The sequence below is a fragment of the Lagenorhynchus albirostris genome, chromosome 11, assembly GCF_949774975.1.
Source record: "Lagenorhynchus albirostris chromosome 11, mLagAlb1.1, whole genome shotgun sequence".
In the NCBI taxonomy this organism is placed as follows: Eukaryota; Metazoa; Chordata; class Mammalia; order Artiodactyla; family Delphinidae; genus Lagenorhynchus; species Lagenorhynchus albirostris.
This window is the reverse complement of record NC_083105.1, coordinates 96,239,714-96,254,687: the sequence shown is the minus strand read 5'-3', so window position 1 is coordinate 96,254,687 and position 14,974 is coordinate 96,239,714. Positions and strand designations below refer to the sequence as shown.

At 37.2% G+C, this 14,974-nt stretch overlaps 1 protein-coding gene across 1 annotated transcript; it reads right to left on the bottom strand.

Annotated features, from left to right (window-relative positions):
* Positions 1–4,741: 4,741 nt before the first annotated feature.
* OLR1 (oxidized low density lipoprotein receptor 1) lies at positions 4,742–14,112 on the bottom strand. Its single transcript, XM_060165474.1, has 6 exons — positions 13,999–14,112; positions 11,729–11,830; positions 9,944–10,186; positions 6,368–6,507; positions 5,957–6,072; positions 4,742–5,691 (listed from the first exon to the last, which is right to left on the bottom strand). Exons 1-6 carry the CDS (start codon positions 14,072–14,074, stop codon positions 5,547–5,549), a joined length of 822 nt encoding a protein of 273 aa, XP_060021457.1. The 5' UTR covers positions 14,075–14,112; the 3' UTR covers positions 4,742–5,546.
* Between the last annotated feature and the right edge of the window lie 862 nt (positions 14,113–14,974).

The window sequence follows — 14,974 nt, the reverse complement described above, 5'->3', positions numbered from 1 at the left end:
ATGTTTATAAACACCATTAAACTAAGTTAAGGAGTTATTTGGTCAATTTGCTGTATGAGATTAAGAACCTACTACCAAAACCAGAAACACTCGTAGGACACTATAAATACAAGGAAAAAATGAACTAATAGAATAGTTAACATTTCTTGAATTCTAACCGAATCCTAGGCACTACATGAATTATTATATAAACATTATCCCATTAAATCCTCATATATCTATGACCTACTAGAAATAAAATGAAGATCTATGAGCTACTAGTGTTATTCCTATCTTTCAGTTAAGGTAATCAAGTTAATAAAGATGTTGAGTAACTTTCCTTAGGTAACAGAGATGTAAAAAACTGGCATTTGAACTCAGATAGTCCAAATTCAGAGTTCATTCCCTTAATGAGAAATAAACATGGCCTAAACAGTAAGCTATTTACATCAGGGGTCAGCAAACTCAGCAAGGGATGAGAGAATAAATATTTCAGACTCTGTGGGTCACTTATAGTCTCTTCTGCATATTTGTTTTAATAACGCTTTAAAAATGTAGAAACCAGTCTTAGCTTTCAGGGCATACATAAATAGACTGCAGGCCAAGGCTGCAGTTGTAGCCCAAGGCTGTAGTTGTAGCCCTCGTTTAAATAGTAACAAGCAAGGATAAGAATATTTATGTCTTTGGGATCAAGCAGCAGTCTATAAACTGAGAGATATATCCCCAAGATAGATCAGATTAAGGCAGTTTCCTCCAAACCTAAGGTTTAGGAAGACATGTTGCCAACGTCCGGAAAAACTGGAGACAGAAATAGTAGAAGTGACTGAACGATGACTCATTGGCACTGTCAGCTTGGCTAAAGAAGATAGCTCTGGGGCTTCCCTGGTGGAGCAGTGCTTGAGAGTCCGCCTACCGATGCAGGGGACACGGGTTCGTGCCCCGGTCCGGGAAGATCCCACATGCCGCGGAGCGGCTGGGCCCGTGAGCCATGGCCGCTGAGCCTGCACGTCCGGAGCCTGTGCTCTGCAATGGGAGAGGCCACAGCAGTGAGAGGCCAGCATACCGCAAAAATAATAATAATAATAATAAGATAGCTCTGTTACCAACTTTGAAATTTCTATACCAGACACAGAGGCAAGAAATTCATCTTCCAATCTGGACTAGATTTCTTTTTTCAGCCTAAGATGTTTTTGTTTAGAGATATCAGTAGTTCCAACAGAAAGAGAAACTAAAGTCCCTAATTACAAAATCCTTCTCTTGGACGTTTGCTCAAAGCCAAATGGGGTAATAAGGACCGTACCACCTACAAATTGACACTTGCCATCTACCTCTACAAGGTTTAAATCATGAGCCACAGCAGCTGCTGACCTTCAACACCCCTGAAAGGAGTTCAGGATGGAGATCAGGAATGAGGCCCTCTGTGCTCTGGCAAAAATGGGCAGAACAGGTTTTTAGATAGTTAGATATTTTCAGGAGGAAATTTTATGAGCCCAATTCTTGCATCTCCTCCTACCTAGAAAAGCACTAAAATCATCGATGGTGTTGTCTGCTCCTCGTGACAAGCAGCCACCCTCTGCCAAAATGTGTGCTTGCCTGCATGTCCCCCCTTCACTAAAATTGTATATAACACTGACTTTCCCCCCTACTTTTTAGGGGCACTTTCTCAGAGCTATCTGAAATGTCGTCCCCTGGGACGACATATTCATTTTGCCCCAAATAAAACTTAACTCACAACACTCACATTGTGCAATTTTTTTTTCAGTCAACAGCTGGATTTACCTTCCAACCTGACAGTTACAAACAAACAAAAACAGACAAAATGCATGAATCAGCAGTTTTCAAAACACTGGATATCAAGCAACAAAGCAAGACAATGATCTATGAGAGATGGAAACAAACAAGGTGAGTGCCGGGATTGCCCCAGTTTACCACACTTGTGGAGTTTGCAGGCCACACACAGGGAAGGGGAACTGAGGAGATTACTGGGAAACCCCAGAATTGAGACAGACAAAGGCAGGAAGTGTTCCGGCGAGAGTACGAGAGGGGAGAGCTGCACAGAGAGAGAACCCCAGAGAGCTGCAGAGAATCTCCTACAGCTCAGAGCATGAGTGTAAGGGAGTAACCAGAGGGTTTGGAGAAAGAACCGTCAAAAATAAACAACGGGGTTTTGTTTCCAGTAAAGTTGCTATTTTTACTTATTAATTCTAATAATTTGTAGATCTGGGGGGATTTTCCAAGCACTTAATGATATCATCTGCAAGTGATGACAGTCTTATTTCTTCATTTCCAATCTTAATATCTTTTAATTCTTTGTCTTATCTTATTTCATGGCCTATAGCAACTTTACTGGATACAAAACTCCATATTCAAATATATGTTGTATTCATATATACCAGCAAAAATAGACAATTTTTTGTCATTTACAATAGCAAGAAAACTATTAATATCCTAATAATAAATACAATAATAAATGTAATAAAAATGTGCAAGAGTGTTATATTAAAAGCTCCAAATTACTGTGCAGAGAATTTTTAATAATATCTAAATAAATGGAAAGATATATCATTAAAAAAATAAAATAAAATAAACGAAGGAAATAATGCCCAAGTTCACGTGGGGCAGGAAACAGTGCCCTTTCCCAACAGCAAGACTGGACCAGATCATAGCCCATTGAGTATTGGGTGGGATACTCAGAAAATATACCCTTCATAATGGAGAATCGTTAACCCCAGACTGAGAACTTCTTTGGTACTGCCTGATCATCATAAAAGCAATACTCAGGAGCATCTCACTGTTTCTATGTAACTTAAATTGTTCTCACAATAAAACTCAGGAATATTTAGAGGAACGAAAAATATCTAGCATTGACCTAATATAATATTGTAAGTCAATTATACAGTAGATCATTGAATGAGGTGGGTTTGAAATGCATGGATCCACGAATATGTGGATTTTTATCACTAAATCCATACTACAGCACTACACAACCCACATTTGGAAAGGAGGTACAGAGGGCTGACTACAAAGTTATACATAGATTTTCCGCCTCATGAAGGGGCTGGTGCCCCTAGCCCCCGCATCATTCAAGGGTTAACTGTACTCCAGTTAAAAAATAAAATCACAAAAAAACAACTTAGAGGTCAGAATTAGAAGGCACAGACATTAAAATAGTTAATATGTTCTTCGTATGTTCGTAGATTTAAAAAGCTACATAGAGACATGGAGGATTTGTTTTTAAAGCACACTTCTAGAGATGAGAACTACAAAGTGTGGGATGAAAAATACGCTGTGTGATATTAATGATAGACACTCAGTAGAAAAGATTCATGGACTTGATTTTATAACAATAGAAACTAACAAAAATGAAACACTGAGAGATAATAATTTTAAAGGGAAAGGAAAGAACAAGGACAAGGAGGGAGGGAGGGAAGAGAGCAAGAAAGAAAGAAGCATTAGGGCACTGTGGCAGCCCAGTATTCACATAACTGGAGTCCCTAAACAGTGTGTGTGTGCATAGGGGCGGGGGGGGGGAGGGAAAAGAGGTGGAGTGAGGGGGTACCGGGAGGTGGGGCAGAAAAAAACATTTGAAGAGGTAATAGCCTAGCAGCTTAAATTTTTTCAAACTTGATGGAAAAGAAGAAAGATTTCCTCACAAGCAGACCTTCACTATAGGGAATGATAAAGAAAGTCCTTTAAGAAAACTTAAAATATCACGTGATGTAATGTGGATCTAAAACAGAGATGAAGAGCACCCAAAATGGTCACTACTTGGGCAAATTTAACAGTAAATAATTAAAAATCTTGTGAAACACAGAAAACTCCATGCCCAGATGACTTCAATGGCAAATTGCTTCAAATATTGAATGGACAAATCATACCAATTCTACACAAAATCTTCCAGAAAATTGGCATAAAGGAGTACTACTCTGAAACCTAAACCAGACAAAGCTGTTACATGAAAAGAAAATTACATAGAAATGTCATTCATAAACGTAGTTGCAAAAATTCTAAGCCAAATTTTAGCAGATCTAATCCAGTGATATATTAAAATGATAATACAGCTCGAGAATCGAAAGCTGGCTTAAACTTCTATAACTACTTAAGTTAATTCATCATGTTAAACTAAAAAGAGAAAAGAAAAACGATATGATCATCTCAACAGATATAGGAAAAGTATTAGACGAATCAATACCCATTTCTGATAAAACCTCTCAGTATTCTAAGAACAAAAGGAAAATTTCTCAAACTGATAATATTCATCTATGAAAAATATACACTTAACACCTTAGTTAATGGTATAACATTGACTTATTCCCAAGATCAAGAACAAAATAAGGATTTGCACTCTCACCATTTTTATTCAATATTCTACTGGAGGTTCTAGTCTATGAAATCAGGCAAGGAAAAGAAATAAAAATCATCCAGAAAGGAAAAAATAAAAATATTTTTATTTGCAGATGACATGATTATGTATGAGGAAAATCCAATGAAATACATACACACACCACACACGCAAACACACACACACACTTACTAAAAGAAATAAGTGAGCTTATCAAGGTTTCAGGATATAAGGTTAATATAAAAAACTATTATAATTCTATACAATAGCAAAGGACATTGGAAATAAAAACTACAATGATAACAGTACCGTCTACAGTAGTATAAAAAATGTGAAATACATGATGATAATCTAATAAAATATGTGAAACATCTATAGAGAAAATTACAAAACATTGCATAAAGAAAATCCATGAGTTGAACAAATCAGTATTTTAAAGAATTCAATTTCCCCCAATTATCTATAGATTCAGTGAAATCACATTCAAAATTTCAAAAAGTTTTTTTAGAAATTGACAAGCCAATTCAAAAATTAAGACGGAAATGCAAAGACATAGATTAACCAAAACAACATTGAAGAACTACCTCCATGTGATTTCAAGATATATTATAAAACTACCGAATCCAAAATATCGTAATGGTGTTATGCACAAAGAATACACAAATAGATCGATGGAACAGAATAGAGTCCAGAAATAGACCCAGACATGTATGCATAATTGTTGACAAAAGTGCAAAGGCAATGTAGTGAAGAAAGAATAGTCTTTTCAGCAAATGTTGCAGAAGCAATTGAATATCCACATGCAAAAAGGAAAAGAAAAAGAACTTCCATACATCCATACGTGACTTACAAATTATCCCCCCAAAAGTTAAAGATTTCCACGTAAAATCTGAAACTATAAAATGTCTAGAAGAAAACATAGCAGAAAAATTTTTGTGACCTTGAGTTAGGCAACAAGTTCTTAGAAACAGGAAAATGGACTTCACTGAAGACTGGCGGGGGGCTTGGAAGAAGCTAGGTGAAAAAAGATATACATAGAGAATTAAAACTTTTGCTATCAAGGTGTCAAGCAGCTGGGCCCCAGTCTCTGCTAAGGAGTTCTGCACTTTAGCTAGTAACAGGAAGTCCTCAGGGCTTTTATGGTTTGCACCTAAGTGACGAAGTATAGCTTAATTTTCAGAAGAAAATTCAAAGGTCTTCTCCTTTTCTTCCAGAGCCTTCACATTCACTGTACTGTCAATAGATTTGCCTTCTTCTGACATATACTGAATGCAGTTAAAATGCAGTTTTCAGCAAAAACAGCTCCCCTTTGTATATATGCACAGGTGCCTGAAGAATATATCTGGAAAGCAGCTCCCTGGAGTCTAAACCTGCAGGCAGGGAGAAAAACAAATTTAGATTTACTGCCACCTTGTGTCAGGCACTTAGCCTTGTCTTAAAGCTTCAAGTCCGCAATAAACGTGAGAAGGAAAATGTAAGAGAAGATTTGAATAGGTAAACGGGCAAGTCCCTGTGTGAGAGAGCTGGGGAGAGAGATTCAGAAATTCCCCAAGCTTCTTTCCAGCAAGAAGAGGACATTGCGTGGAATGTGGCAGTAACTTCACTAGTAGGTTCAGCAAAGAATAGGAAACTTACAAGTGGGGCATCAAAGGAGAACCATCCTCCCAGAGCCATGAGTAGTTGGGTTTCTTCAGAGACAACCCCATCCAGAATGGGAAACTGGAATGGGCGATTGCTTGCTGGATGAATTCCTGTGGGAAGTCATGTTTCTGAGTTGATGAAAGAGTCGATGTGGACTTTTTAAATTAGATTCACAAAACGAAAGAACCCAAAGAGCTCTTAGACATCCTCCTGATGGCTTTACAGAAATGTCTACTGGAGCCTAGAGATACTTCATAACCTGTCCATCCAAGGTCATGCACGTAACCAGTGGCCAGCCTAGGCTAGAAAACAGGTACATATTCTGATTCTCAAGGAGGGCCTTAACCTGACCTATTTCCCTGTAAACCAATATTCCAGGCCAACACACATCCATTAAAAACTCACCAGATCATCTGAGCTATTAATCTTCAGCATGTGGGCGTCCAAAGACAAGCAATTCTCCCGGCTTTTTTCCCAATTAAATGGGCCAGAGGAAAATTGGTAACAGTTTTCTTCATGCCAGAGCCAGTCTTGGGGACAAGGACCTAGGAAATGTAATAAACTTAATTAGTGAGTTAGGCCTGAGTAAAAATATTTCTACAATTCTTAAATCAATTCACCTCTCAGGACTCTCACATGCTACCACCTCTTCTTAATTAGAATTACACCCAGACTCTGCAAATACCTAAATAGCCTAGAGTCTTTATTGCTCCCTTTTCTGGAGAAAAAAGAAATGAAGCATTCTGATTTTAGAAAACTCAATTAAAAAGCAAGACTGTTAAAAAGCAAGGCTTGAGCTGGGATGTAATTTTAGAATCTGATCTATTTTTTAAAAATTATGTTTGGAATCATGGAAGTGAGAGTTGGGGGGATGAATATGTAATAGGTATTCTGCTACTAAAAAAGATATGCTTATATATTTTAAAACTTCAGGTCTTTGAATGATGGATTTGGGTTTAGATACTGTGCCTCCTGATTCTGGACATGTAGCCCTATGTGGCTCTTGAGTACTTGAGTTATGGCTGGTCTGCATTGAGATGATGTTCTGTAAGTGTAAAATATTCCCCTGATTTTGAAAACGTACTATGAAAAAAAGAATATAAAATATCCCATTAATAATATTTATACTGATTAGTGTCAAAATAATATTTCAAGTATATTGGGTTAAATATGTCATTAAAATTAATTTCATCTGTTTATTTTTCATGTTTACTGTGATTACTAGGAAATTTAATGTTGCATATGTGGCACACACTGTATTTCTTTTGGACAGAACTGTTCTAGGGAGAACAGTATATTGGTGCAAAGAGACCATCTCAATTTAAATAAGATTTCAGAAAGTAGGGGAAAGTTTTCAGCAGAAAGTTCCCAGAGAGTCCAAAAAACTCAACTCAGGACTTAGACAATAGGCAAGATATGTGTTTTACAGATATTTTAAACGATCCCCAAATCCTCTTTCTCCTCCCCCTTCTTCTCCCCTTCATCATCATCATCCCTTCCGTGTGTTACTAACACTTGGAATCTCTTTACTGGGGAACAAAGCCTTTTGTTCTATGCTGTGACCAAAAAAAAAAAAAAAAACAAACCTCAAATCCTTGAGCAAGGCAACATTTTAATTTCAATTTTCATGGTGGCATAAAACCATCAGATAATTTTGTAAGAATAGGCTTTATCAGAGAGGACAAAGTAGAGGGACTGAACTATGAAAGGAGAAAGTGAATGAGGAAGGCTATATATAAGCCCGGATTGAAAGCAAAGAGTGCAAGCTTCCTAACTTATTAATTTGCCTAGTCCTGTCTTACTATGTCAAAGTAAAGAGTATATTGGTTTTCCTGAACTAAAAGAAAGGTCTAGGTAGGTTTTCCAAGCCACGAAAAAGTGAAAAAGATGAATGTTAAAATGTGGCATTCAAACCACCTGTATGTCCTTTAATTATTATTATTTTTTTATTTAACAAACACAATAACCACTGTGTTAACCAACGTGCCAAAAATGGTTGGCAGTCATTTTTATGTATTGGCTCATTTAATCCTCATAACCACAGTATGTGAGAGTTAGGTTAATTTTCTTCATTTGAAAGATAGAGAAAATGGGACTTTGAACACGAGCAGTCTAACGCTAGCATCTGTGTGTTTCATCACTATATTACACTACCTCTCAAACTCCTGAGTTTGAATTAACTGAGGAAATATTTCTTGATGCCCCCTCAAGATATTTTGATACAGGGTTTTGGGGTAAATCTGGAACTTGCCACTTTTAACAAGCTACTTAGGTGATAATTTTGTACACGAAGGGTTGAGAACCACCACTAATTCAGGTGCTAAAATGTAGTCTGTTACTTTGAAGACTCTGTATCTTTCTAGCTGGCTGACCTCAAGCAAGTCACGTATGCCAATTTCTCAGCGTCTTGCCCTCTTCATACATATACCGAGGACCACAGACTGGTTAGTAAGAAAGATAAAACTTGTCTCAAACTTGAGAAAACTGGCATAATTTTTTTTGCGTAGTATTTTATTATTAATGTTTTTCAGAATCTTCTCAAAGCTGCTTGATGGACAGCCGTGCTTTATTTGACATCTCTACTAATTGGCTTTTATCTGACACTGCCAAGGAATGAAAACACGTTACTTGGTGTATCTGCTACAAGAGACATATCACCTTTTATTTTTGATTAGTTGTCCACACTTGGCATCTCTGGGATACGAGCCTGAACAATCCTGACATAATTTTACTCCCATACAACTGATAAAAACAAGCCTAATTTCACAGCCCCACCTGTGAAATAAACCATTTTTGGTATGTAGCTATGTCTGCTTATATAAACATTCCTGTCCTTGATATATTAGCCTCCTTCCTTTAAGCCTTCTTTGAGATGGTTTTATGTCCTAAACAGCTCTTTCCTTAAAGAGATTCAATATATGTTTGACACTTGCTAAAAAATCAGCTTGTCTATAAACGTCTGCTAATTTTGGAAATTTAAATAACCCTGTACATACTGAAGGGATTTATAAACTGCAAAACTTTATACAAAACTACTTATCGTTATTATCATTTAACTTCCCTGGGTTTCCTCTATAAAATAAATGGATGGGTACCTATAAACTGTTCCTTTATCATCTTTATTCAACAAAACTACGTGGTTGAGATTAAGGTGAGCTGTACAAGCAAGAAGCTGCAGAAATCTCTGTTTATTAGTGACAGCTAGTTACTAATGCCAAGAAAGCAATGTACCACTGAAAGGGACTCTATTTCCCACTTTCAAATTCTCCCCATGATTAAAAGCACATACCTGATTTAATTATACGTTGTAGAAAAACTATACTAACTGTACAGGTCACTTCTGTAATATTGAGTTCACATTATTATCTCCATGTTATAAATGTTTCTATCTGCCTCCTAGATTCTGAGTGTACCTAATCAGCTGAGATCAACTCAGTTCTTCTCATATACATTGACTTCCTGGGTCTCATAACTTTGTCTAATTTGAAGTATCTACTTAACACAAGCCAGCTCACCTCTATTGATTCAGTTTACATGGATGCAGTACACTTTATGAGAAACAGTCCCATAGAATAATGCTAATGAAGAGGAAGGGGTCCCCAGGACCAAGGAGACCCTTAGGAAAAGAAATCAATGATTAAGATACCTTGGAATGGAAAGAGAGAAGAATCTGTGCAAAGGGTAAAGGTGAGGGATTTCTTCCAGAAAAATCTCAAAACCAGAAAGTTATAAAGAAAGAGAAGCTCTTGTGAGGCAGGAAAACTTAAATCCACCAAAAAGTATGGTTGATTGAATCAGATTAACTCAAGAATTTGGCACGGGATAGGGTGAGGATGACAAAAAGAGAGGACTTCTGGTGTAGAACATGATGAGAGCAAAAAAGGATACATATATCAATATGCCAATTTTGTGCCTAGAGATATTTCCAAAAAATGTTAAGATTTACAGAGAAGTCTCTCTTCACCCCTCCCTCCCTCATACCTGAATAGTTTGCTGCTTTTTTCAGAGCTTCTTGGAGATTCAGGTTCTGGTGATGAAGTTCCATTAGTTTCTTGGATTTTTCATCCAGCTTGTGGGCAAGGGTTTCTATCATTTCTTTGAGTTCCCCTTGTGACTCCTGGGAAGATTTTTCTGTCTGGGGCTGGGCTGAAATCTGTCCCTCCAGGATATCTTCCTGGTGAGTAAGGTTTGCTTGCTGTTGCTTTAGATCAGACACCTGGGATACTAAATCAGAACTGAATTAAGACTCCATTTCCAACCCCAGTAAAAATTCCTCCACAAGATTTTGAGGAAATCAAAGAACTAAATCAAACCATTTTTTTTTGGACAACAAACTGCTTCAAAATGACCCAAATTTATTCAGGAATTACAGATTTGGAAATTACTTGATATTCATGCAATATTTTTTAAATGTGAGGGACTGTCACAGATACTTGTGATTTAAAAAAATAAGACAGGATTTTACTCGTTGTTGAGAGTTACACACAAGTTAAAAGGAATCACAGGATAAGTCTTATACGAGTGGCATAAATAAAATATAGACGATCTAAGATAGTCAGACACAAACCGGATTCAGTGACTATTAGTAGCACTTGTCATTAATGACTTACTCTAGTTGTGTCTTAATTCCTCTGCCCTTTCTCTACCCTTCCACATTTCCTGATTTTAGTTAAAAACTGTGACACTCACCCCGTTTTTGAGAAACCCTCCCACGGAATTTTTTTAAGCTGCTAACACAAGAGTCTGAAAACATATTTTTCAGTTTTAGTTTGTTATTTTTTTTGTTTGGTTTTGGTTTTTTTGTTTTGCTTTTTTAGGAAGGGTGGAGATGAAAGGAAAGTTGTGAAATCAAGCAGGCAGCAAATGTTAAGGGTCCAATATCTCAGTTCTAGAAGGTTGACGGTTCAGTACAAAGTAGACCTCTTGGGTTGAAAGCCAGATTTGACCCTGTTGCAGAGTGGTCCAAGCCTCAGAGGAAGACTCTTCCAATGACTATCTCTGAGTCAAGGGCTCTTCTCCCAGATCAGTAGGAAAAGTTTTATAGATTGAAAGTGTTCATAGATTGAAAACATAAGTTGTGTGAGACCTTAAACAACAGAGAAACAAATTAGCACTTCAAAGGCCTTAGTAACCTGGATTCTAGGGCTCTAGAGAGCCTAGGATTCTAGAGATAAATAACTCAGATCTGTGACCTAAATACACAGGTGTATTAGATGGACAATCAACACCATTTTCCTTCTTTCTTAGCCATTTTCATGGTTCCTTTCATTTCTTTTCCTCTCAACATCCCCTCTTTCCTAAATGGCCATATTATAAATTTGAAGAATGTTTTGTTTTGAATGTTTTTTTTATGAAGACTGTATTTCTGGGTTCTTAACTTTAAATTGGTATTTAATCATCTCTATTAAAACTCAGCATGAACTAAATGAAGTTTCTTTTACTTTTGGGTCCCTCGGGTGACCTTGTGGATTAGTAACTTCAAATTATTTTCTTCCTCATTATTCTGAGGTTTAAATAGGCTTTATCCATGAAGTTATGAAAACAGAACCAAACAAAAACCTACCATTCATAATCTTCATCCCATGCCTCAATCTATTTGAGGGAAGAGCACAATATACCCATTCCTCTTCCCACTCACTCTTAAAACAATTTGCCTAAAATGTATCTAAATCAAGGCTGTTTATAGCTGTTATGAAACCAACAAATAAACCATGTTTATAAGTTCTCATTTTTTGTTCTCCATCTTTTCCCGGCTTCAGCACTTACATTGGATTATCAGCAATATAACGGTCACCAGTAATCCCAGACAAAGGATCCCTAGAGCCATAACAGCAGGGTACCACCTCCGAGAGGAAAGAAAACGAAGACCTAAAGTGACAGAAGATAGATTCAGAAAGACAGAAGTGATGGAGGCAAGGGATCAAACAATTCTTTGAGTACTGTCTGTACCTGGTGCTTTGCATTACTGACCTCTAGTATTCCCAATGGCTTTGCAAATAATCCATTATTCACAAGTACAGATGCGAACTATGTACAGTTAAAGAATTTAAGTAATTTACCTATGGTCATGCAGCTAGCAACTCTAGGAGCCAGGATTCCGTACCAGATATTTGACTCCAAATCTAGAATCTAAAGTTTATGCTTTGTCTGCTGTCCCCACAGTGAGTCTTCAAGAAACTCTCAGCCCAGCTTGGTTAGATTAACTTCCTCCACAGGGTAGAGAGCCTGATGTTTTTAATAGGGACCATGTGTATATATATGGAATTTAAGAAAAAAAATGTCATGAAAAACCTAGGGGTGAAACAGGAATAAAGACACAGACTTACTAGAGAATGGACTTGAGGCTATGGGGAGGGGGAAGGGTAAACTGTGACAAAGCGAGAGAGAGGCATGGACCTATATACACTACCAAACGTAAGGTAGATAGCTAGTGGGAAGCAGCCGCATAGCACGGGGAGATCAGCTCTGTGCTTTGTGACCGCCTGGAGGTGTGGGATAGGGAGGGTTGGAGGGAGGGATACGCAAGCGGGAAGAGATATGGGAACATATGTATATATATAACTGATTCATTTTGTTGTGAAGCTGAAACTAACATACCATTGTAAAGCAATTATACTCCAATAAAGATGTTAAAATGAAAAAAAAATATGGACCATGTGTATGTACGCGCACGTGTGCACGCACACGCATGCTCACACACATGCGCGTGCAAACACATGCACATACGCACACACGCATGTGCACATGCACACGCAGTTATAAGTAACATACCATAAACGAATGTCAGATACCAAGCAAATAAGCCTTTAGTCAGTTAACCAACTCAGAAAACCTCAAAGAACTAATACATAATTTTGTGCCACTCAATTTTTATTTGGAACTGGGGTTATTGACCAAAGAAAAATAGGAATGAAATCTCAATATTCCCTTGATTCATATTAACATCATGTCCTATACTCACACCAGCTGTGGACTTCTTGTTACAAGAGAAAAATTCACCATTATTATAAAAATAAATCAATCATGTAGCTCACAGGTGTACGAATATCTTATTATGAGGTCCACCACTTAAAAAGCACAGATATTACTGGTTCAGTGGGAAAACATTTCATGTAATGGATTTGGACTCCTCACCTTGTTAGATAAACAAATAAGACACTGATAATGTTATCCTCTATATGCAAACAAGGAAACTGACCATTCAGTGACTTGCCTAAGATCACACAAATGTTAAGATCCAAACATAGGTCTTTAATCCAATTGTCAGTAGCTATGTGACTTAGAACGTCACATCACAAAACTTCCAGCATGAAGGTATGATGATTCCAATCAATCAGTGGTCAAATATATTCACAGAGTTCTCACGTGTCAGAAGCACTCCTAATAGACTCTACAGATGACCCAAACAAAATAGAAATTTTGACAGGAAGCAATGTGGTTTATTCTCTGATTCAAAAGTTATTAAGCTCCCAGAAATGTGTATAGCAACTTGGCAGAAAAGAAGTTGAAGACAGTTACGTGTCTTGCAAATAATTGCCCAATCCTAGCCTTGGAGGCAAATATCTGAGTAAATCTTTCAATCAACGTTTCTCTCTGGTCAATATTCATTCCGTCTTATAGATCAATCCTAGCTCTACCACTTACTAGCCACATAAAACTGGGTAATTTAGTTAATCCTCCCAGTCCCTAGTTAGTCCTCTGTAAAAGGGAGATAAGATTAGTCCTAATCTCAAGGTGTGAAGATTTAGAGAAATAATGCATGTAAAGTGAATATCATAGAAAATAGCCTATAGCAAATGTTCAATAAAAGTTAGTTATCACCCTCTACTACAGCATCATTCATACCAAGTTAGTTTATTCGTCAACATCATCTTCGTTATCACCATTACATCTGACTTGTTTTTCCTTTAAGTAAGTGCTATTAACTCTTTAATATTTTCCCACATTCGGATGTTGTAGTCTTCTAATCCTCTATTCAGTTAGTTTACATTTCTAACCTAATTCTGTCCCTGTACATATTTATCCACCCCTAGTACCTTTGTCTCTCTCTCCATTTGGCTTCTGATCCAGTTGACCCTTCATACTCTGGCTCTTCAGGTCAGCAAAAGTCATTTCCAAATTTATTCCAAGAATGAGAGAGTGAAGCAGCCAAGGACTTCTACAAAGTAAAAATGTGTGAGCTCCTGCTGGAGTGTTTAAATAGCTACTGATATCTAGTAGAATGACTCAGTCATTGGTAGGAGGAAGGAGAGGCTTTGCTTCATACTGGGAACTTGGCTGACGCAAATTCTTGGGTTATGTCTATTGCAGGAGAGGAAAGTGGTGATTCTGATAGTGTTTCAGGATATTTCACTAAGTAATTTATGAAAGGGAAAACTGTATTTTCCATGAGCATTAGAGGAGAGGAATTTGCACCCACGCTGCAGATATGGAAACTGAAATTTAAAAGGGTAATTCACAGTAAATTTGTGGAAGAGTGTGCATTAGACCAGATTACTTGATGTCAATATCCATATTTGTTTATTTCACTGTAGCAGACTATCTCTATACTGAGTCTTTCATACGTCTCGCATTTTCCTTTTTAATTCTGACTTTTTTTCATCAGCTATAGACTTAGGAATTTGGGGATTAATCACTTAGGACTCTTATCTCTCTCGCCATGATAACCTAGGTAATTTTAGAACTTAGTTAGGAGTGCTATTTCATACAGTGGCGTATAACATAGCAGCAGAGAGAACTTTGGGGCCAGATGGAGATTGTTTCATATCCTTCCTTTGCTATTCCCTTGGTCTCTAATCTTGGGGAATGTCTTTGGCTATACATTAGGACATTATAATGTCCACTTGATACTGTTGATAATGCTGCTATAGGTGTTCAAATGAGATATTGTGTGAAAATGCTAAGCTTTGTACTTCAAACATAATAAGAAATCGATAAATGGTAGTTATTAATATTAGCAGTAGTAATACTCAACACAGTGGAATTGCTCATCAAAGAATACATTTTATATGT

Coding starts and splice junctions, on each gene's coding strand:
- OLR1 (XM_060165474.1), bottom strand. CDS start 14,074: ATGACTTTTGCTGACCTGAAGAGCCAGAGTATGAAGGGTCAACTGGAT. Junction 11,831..13,998: donor AAATGGAGAGAGAGACAAAG/GTACTAGGGGTG, acceptor CTGTCACTTTAG/GTCTTCGTTTTCTTTCCTCT. Junction 10,187..11,728: donor TATATTGCTGATAATCCAAT/GTAAGTGCTGAA, acceptor GTTCTGATTTAG/TATCCCAGGTGTCTGATCTA.